We start from the raw sequence: 14,103 nt of genomic DNA, 5'->3' as shown, positions 1-14,103 counted from the left end.
ATGCTCCAGCTTGAAATATTTAATATAGTGTTGAATAATGTGGTGGGGTTATTTTTCATGCAAAATTTTGTTTTTGTAGCTTTAATGTTGGGTGAGATGATGACACCTAAGTATACAAAAACGTTGATTATCGGAAACTGAAACTAAAGGTTTGCATTTTATTTTCTTCTCATCAATAACATGTCAAAACATTCCATTTCCACAGTCTTGTTGATTCTGAGTGTCCTTTTCGTCGTCTTTAGTTTTCTTTCATTTCTTTGTTATTCTGGCCTCCTTTGTCCTGCTTTCTGCAGCTTTCTCAGCTTCGGCGACATGTTGCTTGTCCAGTTCACAGCAGTCTGCTTTTCACATTATCACCAGTTTTGATACCTAGTCTGCCCATGGTTTTTAATCTGAGTATTACTCCAACATTAAAACATATTATGGTGTCCACCACACCCATATAAACTAGGTTCTACTAGTTTCTGGCATGGAGTGTACATGTGTGTGTGGTTTTGCCCATTAGCTTCACACCTATTACACTTGCTTCATGGAGTTTTTCATTTTAGGTGGAGGCCATGTTGCGGATGCTCATCAGTGGATGTTCTGTGAAACAGGGTTGTCTAAATTGTTTGTCCTATCCCTCTGCCATTTTTGCTGTTTCTCCTGATGGCTAGACCATGATACTCTGTGAGGTTTTCTATTTCTGATTTGGTGAGTCTGCCTTGCCCATCAGTTGCTTTGTCATTTGAGAGTTTTTTCCTCTTGTGCCCTTGCAGAGTTTTCTAAGTCTTGTCCCCATTGGCTTCTGCACATCCTATACATTACATTTTTTTTAAAAAAAAATCAGTTTCACCAGTTTCAGTTTAGCAACCATTACACTATTAAAGTCTTATAGAGTCAACATCACCAAGGTAGTGAGTGTATTGCACACCACGTCTTGCAATTGATGTACTAAAAATAGTGTGTGCTACCTTTCATTCAATACCACCATTGAAACCTTCAAAGCTCTTGTCACATTTGTGTTCATTTATGTTACTGGCACAACCTTGGCAGTATTTCGTGAGACATGCATAGTCCAGCACCTTCCCTATATCTTCAGGAATAACTGTGACAACTCCATTCAGCAATGTGTGGCCCGTCTTTTGCCGGAAACCATCCAATATCAATAGACTGACAAATATGTACAGTTTCTTTCACTGCCCTTTGTATAGAGGCTTCACAGACTTCTGTTAGGGCATTATAAACCTTAATAATCTCTCTCAAATTTTGACTGGTGGCGGTGGGAGATTCCATCATAGCACAGAATATCTGGGCTGCTTTTCTTCCCTTCTCACCATAAAATTTACGACTGCAATTAAACTTCATAGCTTTTGGAATTTTAGAATGTAAAGTGGTTAAATACACATTCACAACACATGTGAAGAACCTAAGTCAACCCAAGTAATTTACTTGTGTCCACAGAAACATTGATTGCAATAAATCCCTGCTCATAATACAGTCTGTATGTTCTTCAAGGCTATTACACAAACAAGTTTTCTATGGAAGTAGTGGCACTATTACGAAATAACAAGGCATTGGAAGCAAGGTTTTGTGTTTGATGGTAGTGTGACAGCTACGCAGTCGTGAACTGTATCTGTTTTACCAAGGCATTTAAACACAAAAATGATGAGGTACTATACATAAAATAATTATTTTTAGAATGAGGAAGAATAACAGAATTATACTAAATAAAAAAATTTCCACTTTTTGGCCCCTCATGCCGTCCACGCCCCTTAAGCTTTAAATTACGTGAAAGACACAGTCTGTTGAATGTTATGTTTAGAATAGTTTTTTGTAATTTTGCTGTGGTGTTTCGTAATTTGTTGTAGAGCTTGCCCGGAAATGCCTGGCAGAGCATTGAAATAATAAACTTGAGGTTGAAGCTCTCCTGTGTTTGCTTACTGATAGATTTGTTTTTGAAGGGTGATCTGCATTGAGCAAAACACAATTTTATCTTTTTTTATATTTTTTTGACATGTTTTGCTGAAGTTTCAGCATTGTCAGTGGGCTTTTATTTGCTTTCCATTAAACAACAAGAAACAGGCTCTTTAAAACAGACAAAGCTTTGTATATGGACCTTGCTCCCATAGGCTTTGTTTTTTTTCCCCACAGTTTGTCATCTGCAACCATTTAGAGTTTAAAATAGAAAAGTTATTTACTCGAAAATTTTACGACTGGGGATGTTACGGTTAGGCCTAACATTAAGTAATTCAATCTGGAAGATTTTGTGTGTGTTCATTCATTTAATTTATTATTGTTGTTATTTGTGTGTGTGTGTGTGTGTGTGTGTGTGTGTGTGTGTGTGTGTGTGTGTGTGTGTGTGAGAGAGAGAGAGAGAGAGAGAGAGAGAGAGAGAGAGAGAGAGATAGTTATAAAAAAATAATAATTAAATAAAAAATGGCAGATACACCTTACAAAGATACAGACCTCCCACCCAGAACACATTCAACTGTATGGCTGTCCACATCTTGTTTTCGTAGTTCATAAACAATGACAGTGAAACTTGCATAGTGCAGGTATTCATAGTGAAAATAAAGAGGAAACCTGAAAAAATGTAAACTGGAGCTGTGGTAGAAAACAACTGCAGTGATCAGAAAATAAAAAGGAAAATCACAGCATAGGGTATCAAGAAAGAAAACAAAAGCCCACTAACAATGCTGAAACTTCAGCAAAACATGTCTGGGTTATAGAAGACAAGATAAAATTGTGCTTTGCTGAGTGTGGACACCGTCCAAAACAAATCTCATTCCAGATGTAATTTATGAACGTTTTTACAGTTCAGTACACTTAGAATATAAGCAGGGATGCTTTATTTTATGTGGGGACTGTAACTTAATTGTAACTAGCTTAAAAAAATTGCAAATTGTGCATGGAGCATTGAATGTGTAGCCTACATACACTGATGACCCAAACATTATGATCACTGCGCACCGCTACTGAATGCCGCTTGGTGGCATTGCAGACGTGTGACTGAGGTAGGGCAAGTGTAGAAGCAAAGTAGAGTCAAATGGGGTAACATTGTAGCAACAATACATGCTGCAGTTGGTAAAATCTGCTAACATAAGCGTCTTTGACAAAAAGCAGATTGTTACGGCCTGGTGCCTGGGAATGAGCATTTCAGAAATGGTCCTTTCCTACTGTAGTGAACGTCTGTGAAAAGTGGTTTGAGGACAGTGAAACCATTAGTTCGCGACAAGGTGTTGGACGTCCACACCTCGTCCAAGAATGTGAAGGTCAGAGCCATGTCTGCTCTGTAAAGCAAGATAGGTGACAAACAGATCTGACAACAGTGTACATTGCTGATGTGAGTTATGGAACACACCATTCATTACAAATTTTTGAACGTTGGTCTCCATGACAGATGAGCCCTGTGTGTTCCCATCTTGACCCAATGATGTCATGAGCTGTGGTTGCAGTAGACGTTTTATCATCAACATTGGACTGTGGACCAATAGAAACATGGTGCCTGGTCAGATGATTTGTGTTTCATGTTACTTTAGGTCAGAGGCAGTGTCAAGATACACCATGCTGTCAACCAGTTGGATGGCTACTCAAAATGTGCACCAACCATGGACGCTGGCTGTTGAGTACAGATTCTGCTATGGGGGACATTCACATGGACTTCCATGGGACCTGTGGTAGTAATCAAACTACGTACACGAACATTATTGCGGACCATCTGCATCCCTCAATGCTTGATGTCTTCCCCAATTGCGACAGTATCTTTCAGCAGCACAATTTTCTGTTTCAAAAGGACACAATCATGCTGCAGTGGTTTGGAGAATGTGATAGTGAACTCACATTGATGTCTTGGATATGATGTTTGCTTGATCTGAACCTGATTGAACACACAGGGGAAACTATCAGGCATCAACATTGTGCTCACAAACCACTGGTCTGTAATTTACAAGAATTGATTGATCTGCATGTGGACATCTGGTGCCTCATACCTCCAGAAACCAACCAAGGACTTCTTGAATTAATATGAAGTTGAATCCTTGTCTGAAGTTGGACCAACACATTATTGAGCGGGTGGTCATCATGTTTCGTCTCATCAGTGAATGACTAAGTGAAGTGACATGGTTATGAGGTCCAATTATTACATATCTAATGAATGTAAACAGATGCTGATCTATAACTGATACCCTGAAAGTGTTGTGAATGTGTTCTTCAGTTCTGGGGGTTTATGTATGTGTATATATATGTATGTATATTTATTGAGTTTTTTAGCAGTGTTCTGCTGATATGTCACTTTTTATTTGTTACAGAACTTCTATCTTATTGATCCATACCTGGTAGGATTTATTGTTACCATTTTGGGTCGACGCCTTGTATATTGTGCCTTAACTCATTTTGTGATAACTTGGTGCCCAGCACAGCTGTGGCCCTTAGTGCAACAGCTTCTCAGGTGAGTTCATCTTTGTACAAATATTCATCGAAAAGCATTACGAGATGAGGTGGCCTAGTTGGGGAAGAAACTGATGTGTAATTGGGAGGACTTTGAATTTCAGTACAGGAAACTTTGATTATTTTTCTGCTTTTCTTCTAAATAATTCTAGCCATGTGTTGATGTGATTTCTTTGTACTGATTCATTACCTAATGTTTATCCAGTCTGCACAAGTATGTGATCTCTGATGACTTTACTGTCTGTGAGATGTTTAGTTTCAATAAAATTTAAGAGAATTTTACATAAGGTGCATGTGTTGGAGCAGCAGTCAACTCTTAGTAGTATGTGATGTTAATGCAGTAACGTCATTCAAGCAACTGAAAATGTTAATAACCTTACATAATGCACTAATTCACAAAAACAGACAGCAGTCCAGAGTTCATGTTGATTGACTTAATACTGGGAGTAAAGTGCAAGTCTTGTCATGGTCATTATCAGGGGCAGCTCGTGGTTTCCATACTGGGGAAGTCTGCGACATTTACTGTTCAGCAAATTTTAAGTGCAGGGGGAGGGGACAAAATCACACTCCAGCCAGATGTTTACATACTGTATCTTGTTTCCATTTCATAATCAACCACTAAATAACATCAAAAGGTAACTCCAAGATAAAATCCATAGGTAGCTTATTTATCCCCAAATGTCACATTTCCCAACAGTTTACCGCAACAAGTTGTCTAAAAGACGTATTTAGGAGAGATCTTTAATGCGGTATATGTTGAATTAACTATGCGTTTAATGTTTTTACTGTTTTCATTTTTAAACTTGAGATGTTTAATGTTTTGAGTGCTCAAACCACGGCATTTGTGAGTTTGCGTGACAAAACATTAATGTTTCTGTGACATCATAGGTTTTGTACTGTAACAAGTTGACATGAGCAACCCGAACAACCATTATGTTAATTTTTACATACCGTATTCATCGTATTTATACTCGTGTATTACAAAACTATGAATTTTAAGTGGATATAGTGCATTAAAGATGTATCCAAAAAATGTTGCTTTTAGTATGGTTTCTTGTGCTGCTTCAACATGCCGTCAAGTTCTGACATCAGAATAACTAGACCTTTAAACATTCCTGTGTGCTTGAAATGTTTAGTTACGTCATTGTCTCTTGAAGCAAGCTCGAATTTGCCACAAAATTTAATGCAGATTGTCAGTTTACTCATCATACACCAGTTTCTTGACACATTTTCATTGTATGTCTTTATATTAAACACTGTCTAATTGGCACATCATGTCCCCTTCTCCTAGCATTTAAATTTCAGTAAAACCATTTAAGTGTTTTTCAATGAAATGGTGTTTCACCTTTGTGTGAAATTTTTTTAAGTCTGTGGTACCATTCTCAGTCCAGGCACTATAACTACTCTGTATCACAAGACAGGTGAAACAGAACAATGTGTGTTTCACTTCACTACAATGCAATCACTGAGCTGCATTGTACATTGCTCTGTTAAAATTACGTGTATACTTTTGCTTGGATTTGACACTTTTTTTTTCTTGATTGATGTTTAGATCGTGTCTGGGTGCACCACATTCCTTCACTTTCATCCTAACTGCATGTTCCAAATTTTTACCTGATAAAATGCATACTGAATTCATGTTGTGCTGTTTCTGACCTTGTGGTATGCTGTTGTTAATTGTAAGAAAGTAAAACTCTCTAAATTCGGGCACAATACACTCCAAAAAAAGAACGTGCTGATGGCTCGCATTACCTGCAAACACTGTCAGAAGCAAGGAAATTAATTGTTTGTGAAAACTGTCACTAGATGATGAGACCACTACACTTTGACAAGACATCTGCAAACTTCTTTTAACAGTGGATAAAATAGCCAGTGGCAGAAACAAAAAAACTATCGAAAACACTTTCAAAAGAGTAATGCTAAATGTTGATTAAAGATGCATTAAAGTATAATGCAGAGACAGGGATTCAGTAGCAAAGTTGTAGCAACTCTGTTCACACCTTTTTGATGTAAGCAGTGGAACGTGAAAATTGTGTGGAGGTGGTAAGACATCCTTAGGCTGGAAGTCCAGAGCCTTCAGGACAGCTGTAAGAGCTGTTCACAATAGAAGTCATGCCCTCCAAACCTGTGGTACATAGAGCTAAGCAGCATTTCGAGGCATGGCCTTAAGACTAGCTTCTACAAAAACATTACTTACTATGCCATAAAAACAGTCCCAAAAATGTTGAACAGCATCATTTAAATCCATATGGGAAATATGTGAAATGAATACTGATAATTTGTGTAATACATTGCTGAGAAATTTATTGAAACATATGTTTTGGGGTAGCACCACATCAGAACCTTTAATTATGAGCCACATCTGGTCACTAAGTTTAAAGGAACTTACTGTGTGTGTGTGTGTGTGTGTGTGTGTGTGTGTGTGTGTGTGTGTGTGTACTGTTATTGATATGATAATTAAAACTCTTTGGTGGGATGCAAATAATAATCTGGCCATCTGTGGATGGCGCATCTGCAGTGACAAGTAATCCCTTGTCCAGTATGATGAAGATCTTAATAAGGCCTACACAAACAGGCATAACTCCCAAAACCTAGTTTGCAAACAGGTTTTCCTTGCTGTATCCACACAAGCCCACAATCCTCTGAGCACATCCAGGAACCAGCTGCAAAGCATCACTCCTCTCATCACCCAGCAGCATCACAGATTGAACAATTTAACCATATCCTTCACTATATCTTTGACTGCTTACTGTCATACCCAGAAGTGAGGAACACACAGCCCACAAACTTCACCCCTTTCAAAGTCATATTCTGGCATAAACCCAGTCAACACAATACCCTAGTACACACTTATGACGCATCTATTATCAACCCCTTGGCGCACGAGTCGTACTCATGGGCGTCCCACGTATAAGACCTGTCCAATATGCACAGCCAGCATGTCTTACTCCAATGCTGTACAAATTTATCATATCCTGTTTGAAGTGGGGCCATATGTAAAAGCAGTCATATTGTCATGCTGTAACCGCACTCATCAAAATCTAAAAGCAGGGTTTTTGTTGAAGCACAACATCTAACACTGAAGGTATGTTTATTATGAACACCGACGTACTGCAAAAACTCCTGCACATAGTGCTGCTTTTTATACAAACATTGAATATTCAAGATATATGAACATTATAAGCATAAGATGTTTCGAGAAACTTCCAGAAATGATAAATACTAAATAACGAATAATTGATGGTGGACAAGTTTGAACTAGAGATCTGTAGCGTACTATCCAGTGATGTTAACCACTGTTCCGCACAGCATGCAGAACAGGTTGCTGGATTACTCCCTCTTCTAGAGAAACAGCAACCTATTGTTTCAGAAGTTCTCATTACGGCATGTTGGATCTAGATCTTTTCAATGGCCCTATGTATGGCACCACTGGTGGATCCCTCACCTTTTTTAGATTTTTAAATTCTGGTCCTCATTTTGGATTTGATGTCCACTTTCCAAATGCTTCTTCAGTGGAACTGCAACGGCTACTATCTCCACTTGACTGAACTCCGTTGTTTACTGGCCACTTATTTCTTAGTTGGCATAGCACTTCAGAAAACACAGTTTACGGTAATACATCTTGCTGCTCTGAAATACTAAAAACCCTACTATACAAATGCATTAATGTTGAGAGGGCATTCAGTGGGGGTTGTACCCTCATATGCTCTGATATAGCCACAGCCATCAGGGAATGCCTCATTGCACTCCGACATCATAAGTGCCATACCTCTATGGAAAATTTAATAGCATTCAAGAGACTCCAGGCAAAGGGCAGAAAAGAAAGCAGGAGTGTTGGGAGAAATATGTGTCATCCATGCAATCCCACACCCCATGATCCCAAGTGTGGACTAAACTCCACTGCATTTGCAGCCATCCACCACCCACAGTGGTTCCTGACAACCATGTCAATGGTAACGTCTGCACTGATCCTATGCTACTTGCCAAATGTTTTGTGGCACACTTCACTGGCAGTAATTACCGTCTTCATTTCCTGGCCCAGAAACACCTGACCGAGTGCCACCTGCTATCCTTCCATGCACAGAGCTCTCTCTCATAGAATGCCCCTTTTAGCAAATGGGGGCTTTGCAGCACTTTGGCAGTGTGTGGAGATATGGCCCCTAGACCCGACAAAATCCATAACCAAATGCTGAAACATTTTTGTGCTGACAGCACGAAATATATCCTTGGCCTCTTTGATCGTATTTGGCAGGAAGGAGAATTTTCCTCTCCGTGATGGGAAGGTATTATTATTCCTGGCCTGAAACTTGGAAAGGACTCACGTATTTTAACTAACTGCTGGCCAATCTCTCTGACGAGTGGTTTGTGTAAGCTATTTGAATGAATAGTCAATCACCATCTTTGTTGGTGCCTTGAAGCTTGAGGGCATATATCATAATTGCAAAGTGGCTTTCGGGCTTTCCAGTCCTCCACAGATCATCTGGTTCATCTGGAATCTGCAGTGTACAATGCTTTTGCGAATCAACATCATCTGATTGCTGTGTCCTTTGACTTGCAGAAGGCATACGATGCCACCAGGCAACATCAGATCCTATCTACACTGCATGAAAGGGATTTCTGGGGCATTTTACCCATTCCTATCCAGAATTTCCTCTCTCTTCAACTTTCTTGGGTCTGGGCAGGTTCGACTCTTGGCAACCAATATGTACAGGAAACTGAGGGATTAGTCCTGATTGTAATGCTGTTCGCTATCGCTATCAGGGCTATTGTAAATGCAGTGGACTCCATAGTCTCTCCGTCTCTGTATGTGGATGATCTTTGCCTGTGCTATACCTCTGCATCACTGTACACTGCTGAGTCCCAACTTCATGGGACTGTCTGGAGAGTACATGACTGGGCCCTGAGTTATGGCTCTCAATTTTCTCCTGCACAATCATGAGTTGTGCATTTTTTCTGACTCCGAACTGTGTACCCACACCCAGAAATTTATGTTTTTGACCAGTTACTTGAAGTCGTGGAAACTTTCCCATTCTTAGGTATTTTATTTGACAACAAGGTAACTGGGCTTCCACATGTCTGCCAGCTCAAGGCAGCTTGCATAAAGAAGCTAAATGCTCTCTGTTTTGTTAGTAACTCCTTATGGGTTGTGGACCACATAGTTCTGAGATTTTACGAAGCACTGATTTGATCCTGCCAATGGTTTGGCAGCACTGTCTGTACTGAGCGTGCTGAATCCTATTCAGACCCTGTTCACCACACTGACATGCAGTTGGCGATGGGGGGCCTTCTGTACGAGTCCTGTTGACAGCCTCCTGGTGGAAGCTGGTGCCCTACCGCTGTAGGTTAAACGACAGCAGTTTCTGGATAATTATGCAGTCGCAATCTGTCAGATGCCTGCTCACCCATGTCACTCAACTCTGTTCAATAACCAACAGTTCAGACTCTTTGTGCATTGCCCAAAACTGGGTAGACGAGCAGGAATCCACTTTGATTTTGTACTGAAGGCTCTCCAACAGCCTCCTTTAGTTTGTGTTCCTGGGGCTTCCTTTTGACATCCCCTGTGGTCTGTACCCTGCCCTGTGATACAGATGGACCTCTTTTGTGGCCTCAAGAAAAACACTGATCCTACCCTTTTGCAACACCTGATTCATTCGATCCTCCACAATTATTCTAATTCAGTATGCATCTACTTGGATGGGTCAAAAGTCAGCGACAGGGTTGGTTTCGTATTTGCAAATGCAAGGGGACATGAGAGGCTTTCTCTGCCTAGTGCCTGAAGTGTATACACTGCAGAGTTTGTTGGCGCATCTTAGGTTGTGTGGTTCATCAAATCCCTGGCCACGAAGAACTTTCTAACGTGTAGCAATTCCCTGAGTTGCTTAAAAGGCACATCCCTGTGTTATCCCAAAAGTCTTTTGGTCTCTAATATCCAGAGCTTACTGGTTGACCGCTACAGCTCTGGAAAGTCAGTGACGTTCATCTGGACACAGAGCTACATAAGCATTCCAGGAAATGAACTTGCAAATCCGTCTATTCAAAGACACAACTGCAGGGGATCATCTTGATGTTGAAATATGGGGCACAGACGTAAGAGTACAACTGTGATGCATTCTTTTGAGACTCTGGGAATTGGAATGGCAGGCTACAAAAAGTTAAGAGCGATTAAGGGGCCCTCTAAGGTCTGGCATACATCTTTCCAGGCCTCTCAGAAAGATGACATTGAATTGTGCCAACAATGAATGGGCCACATGAGACTCACCCATGAGTTCCTTCTGCGTTGGGAGAATCCTCACTACTGCAGCTGAGGTAGTTTACTGATGATAGCACATGTCTTCATTGAGCGTGCATGCCTGGCCAATCTGTGGCATGCTCTCAGCTTGCCCACCTCACTACCTTGGGTGCTTGCAGATGACGAGACAGCTACTACCGAAGTGTTGAATTTCCTGAGAGAGAGCAGGTTTCCACTAAACTGTAATACTCCCCCACTTTCAGTGTTAGGGGTAGTGGTCACTATGAGAGCCTCCCCACAGTGGGTACCCACCCATTTTATCACAGGTTACTCATCCCCCCCCACCTTGTTGTGACTTTGGACCCTCTTGTGCAAAGTGCTGCCTGGGTTGTCTCTATTTTCTTTTATCTGTCGCGTTACAACTACTGTCATGCCCTTTTTCGAACTCTTTGACTTGCTTATGTAGTTGCAGCAGCTAAGTCCCCACTTTTTCACCTTTTACCTTTTTCTCTCATGAAATGGAGGGACTAGTGACCCAGTAGTTTAGTCCCTTTAAGAGCATAATAATAATCATCATCGTCATCAGGAATAACATTGGAAAGTGATGTGAAATGGAACGAGCATGTTAGGATTGTGGGAAAGGTTAATGGTCGACTTCGGTTTATTGGGAGGATTTTAGGAAAGTGTGGTTCATCTGTGAAGAAGACTGCATGTGGGATGCTAGTGCGACCCATTGTTGAGTACTGTTTGAGTGGTTGGCCTCTGCACCAGGTTGCATTAAAGGAAGACATCAAGCAGTTCAGTGGTGTGCTGCTAGATTTGTTACCAGTAGTGCTCAAACAACACTCAAGTATTACGGAGATGTCTTGAGAATTCAAATGGGTTTCACTGGAGGGAAAGGGACATTAATTTCGAGGAGCACTGCTGAGAAAATTTGGAGAACTGGGATTTTAGGCTGACTGCAGAATGATTCCATCGCTGCCAGTGTACATTTTATGTAAGGACCATGAAGATAAGATTAGACAGATTAAGGCTGATATGGAGGCATATAGATAGTTGTTTTTCTCTCGTTCTGTGTGCAAGTGGAACAGGAAATGAAATGACTAGTAGTGTCTTGCGGAACATGTATGTAGATGTAGATGGAGATGGAAGAGAGATACCAGGGAAGGTTGATTGCAAACATTGATAGCTGACTACTGTTTTGTGCCAGTGAGAGATGGCACTGGTGAAGGGAGACAACCAAGGAAGAGAAGTTTCACTTAATGTCAGAAAGAACGTAATGCAGCGAAATCAGCAAAGGGAAATTAAGTTGTCTTACATGTGTTTTTGTAATAATAATTAACATTTTTAAATGAACATATGCTATTGTCTACTCAAATGCAGTATGTAGTGATTCTGTAAAAGATTACAAAATAAATCATTTATTTTTAATACAATTAAAAAAAATTCCTGTTACAAAAAACTGTTATTTCAGCTAAAACTTTAGACTTTATTTGTACAAAAATCGATGTGATAAACAAACAACAAAATCAGATTTGAAATTGGAATGAAAAATATTTAAATATCACCTTACAGCCATAAAACATCATTCCAAAAGTTTTAAGATGCAGCATAGTGTGATCAGATGATTCAAAATCTGAATGTTACTGAAAGACTCCATCTACTTGTAGTTTAAAACCTTATACCCGAAAATAAAAACAAATTTCTTAGAAGAAATGTAGACAGTCTATAGGACTAGTGTGGAGGGCACTGGTAACCAGTCAAAAGCCACAGTGATGGACTTTGTCTAACAGTTCCAGTGCTGAAGGTGCCACAGTATTTGGCTAGAAGGTGTTCTCTCTTCACAATTGAGAGATAGTATCATCGTCCCAATCCTACCACACAAATATCCCACATCCATTGACAGCTACTGATTATGTAGCCTCAGCAACATGATCTGCAAACTGTTTGGAATAATAGTTGTCCACAGATTATGCTGGGTTCTCAAATCTCTGCACCTTTTGTTTCCCTTATCAGTGTTGTTTCCAGGAGGGGTGACCGATAACTGACCATCTGGCCAGGTTGTAAATGGCAGTCCACAAGGCTTCAACACCAACACCTCATCAGTCTTTTTTTGGCCTATGTAAGGCACGTGACATTCCTTGACAACATTGCTTTTTACTTACCCTCTATGACTACAGATTTTGAGCCTCTCTAACAGTTCTTGTTTGTCAGTTTTTATGCCACAGGCTACTCCAGGTTAGAGCTGGTCCTCCACTCAGCTCTCAATGGGTCCATGAGAATGGCGTCCCACAGGACTTTGTGCTTGTCACACTCTTCCTCATCGCCATCAATGGGCTCGTGACCTCAGTTGGCAGCGGGTTACCCCCACACTGTATCCCAGCGATTTTTGCATTTGGTACAGCTCCCACTCTGTAGCTTTGGCTGAATGCCAGCACCAAGGTGCCGTCTGAAGGGCCCCCACTCAAGATCCTTTTCCCCACTCGAGATCCTTTCCCATGGTTTCCAAAATGCTCATGCAAAAATACAGGTAATGCATTTCTCTCATCGTACCATGGTTCACCTTGACCCAAAACTTTATTTGGGGACCCAGCACTTGGACGTTGTTGCAGTCTTGTTTTTTGGCCCTCCACTTTGATAAAAAGCTGGCGTAGCTGCCCCATATTTGTCAGTTACAGACTAGCTACACGCAGAAGCTTAACACTCGCTGTTTCACTGCCCACACCTCTTGGGGTGTGGATTGTGCTTCTCTTGTTATTTACTGGGCGCTGTTCTTGTCCGGAGTGGACTATGGTTGCCAGGGCTATGGCTCAGCAATACCTTCAATACTGAAATTGTTAGACATAATTCATCATTGTGGAGTTAGACTGGACACTGGTACTCCATGGATGTGCCCCATAGACTGCCCTCTTGTGCAAGTGGGAATCTTCCTTCTTCTGCTCCATTGGTACCAACTGCTGTTCTGTTATGCAATAACCAGCCAATTTACCAAATTATTTATGCGCACGAGAGGGACTGATCCCCTGACACCCACCCTCAGTTGGGATCACTAATTGGAAAGCATCTTGTAGCCCTCTGCTGGGACCTCTGCCTAATGTCCTTAGAATGTAATTCCTGTGTTTTCTCACACAACGCTCTTTAACTGGTACTCAAGCTACGAGTTTGAAGCGATGTATTTGATGATTCTAAAGTTTGTCATCCCCATGATATTTTGGCTTCTGTTCCATTCACTTCTGTAAGAATATCAAGGTGCTACTGTCATGGCTCTAACCATGGATAGGACAGCATATGCTTTTACGTATCCTACTCATCAGGAACAACATTTGTCACTGGTGATGTGTAGTGTTTTTATGGTGGAGATGATAGCCATTAACAGAGCTATACATTTTATTAAAAAAGCCTCACTTGACTGCATTTTTATTTGCGGTGATTCAATGAGCAGTTTC

General features: G+C 40.7%; 1 protein-coding gene across 4 annotated transcripts in view; it reads left to right on the top strand.

The window, feature by feature from the left end:
* LOC126297445 (transmembrane protein 39A) overlaps window positions 1-14,103 on the top strand; it is a 181,146-nt gene that overhangs the window by 77,155 nt on the left and 89,888 nt on the right. For all 4 annotated transcript variants that reach the window (XM_049988293.1, XM_049988294.1, XM_049988296.1 and 1 more), the window contains exon 6: window positions 4,290-4,429. In XM_049988293.1, the coding sequence (XP_049844250.1) occupies window positions 4,290-4,429 (140 nt within the window). The remainder of the gene's footprint in view (window positions 1-4,289; window positions 4,430-14,103) is intronic.

Source organism: Schistocerca gregaria, chromosome X (genome assembly GCF_023897955.1).
Source record: "Schistocerca gregaria isolate iqSchGreg1 chromosome X, iqSchGreg1.2, whole genome shotgun sequence".
In the NCBI taxonomy this organism is placed as follows: domain Eukaryota; kingdom Metazoa; phylum Arthropoda; class Insecta; order Orthoptera; family Acrididae; genus Schistocerca; species Schistocerca gregaria.
The sequence above is the reverse complement of the archived record's forward strand: the minus strand, read 5'-3'. Positions and strand labels throughout refer to the sequence as shown.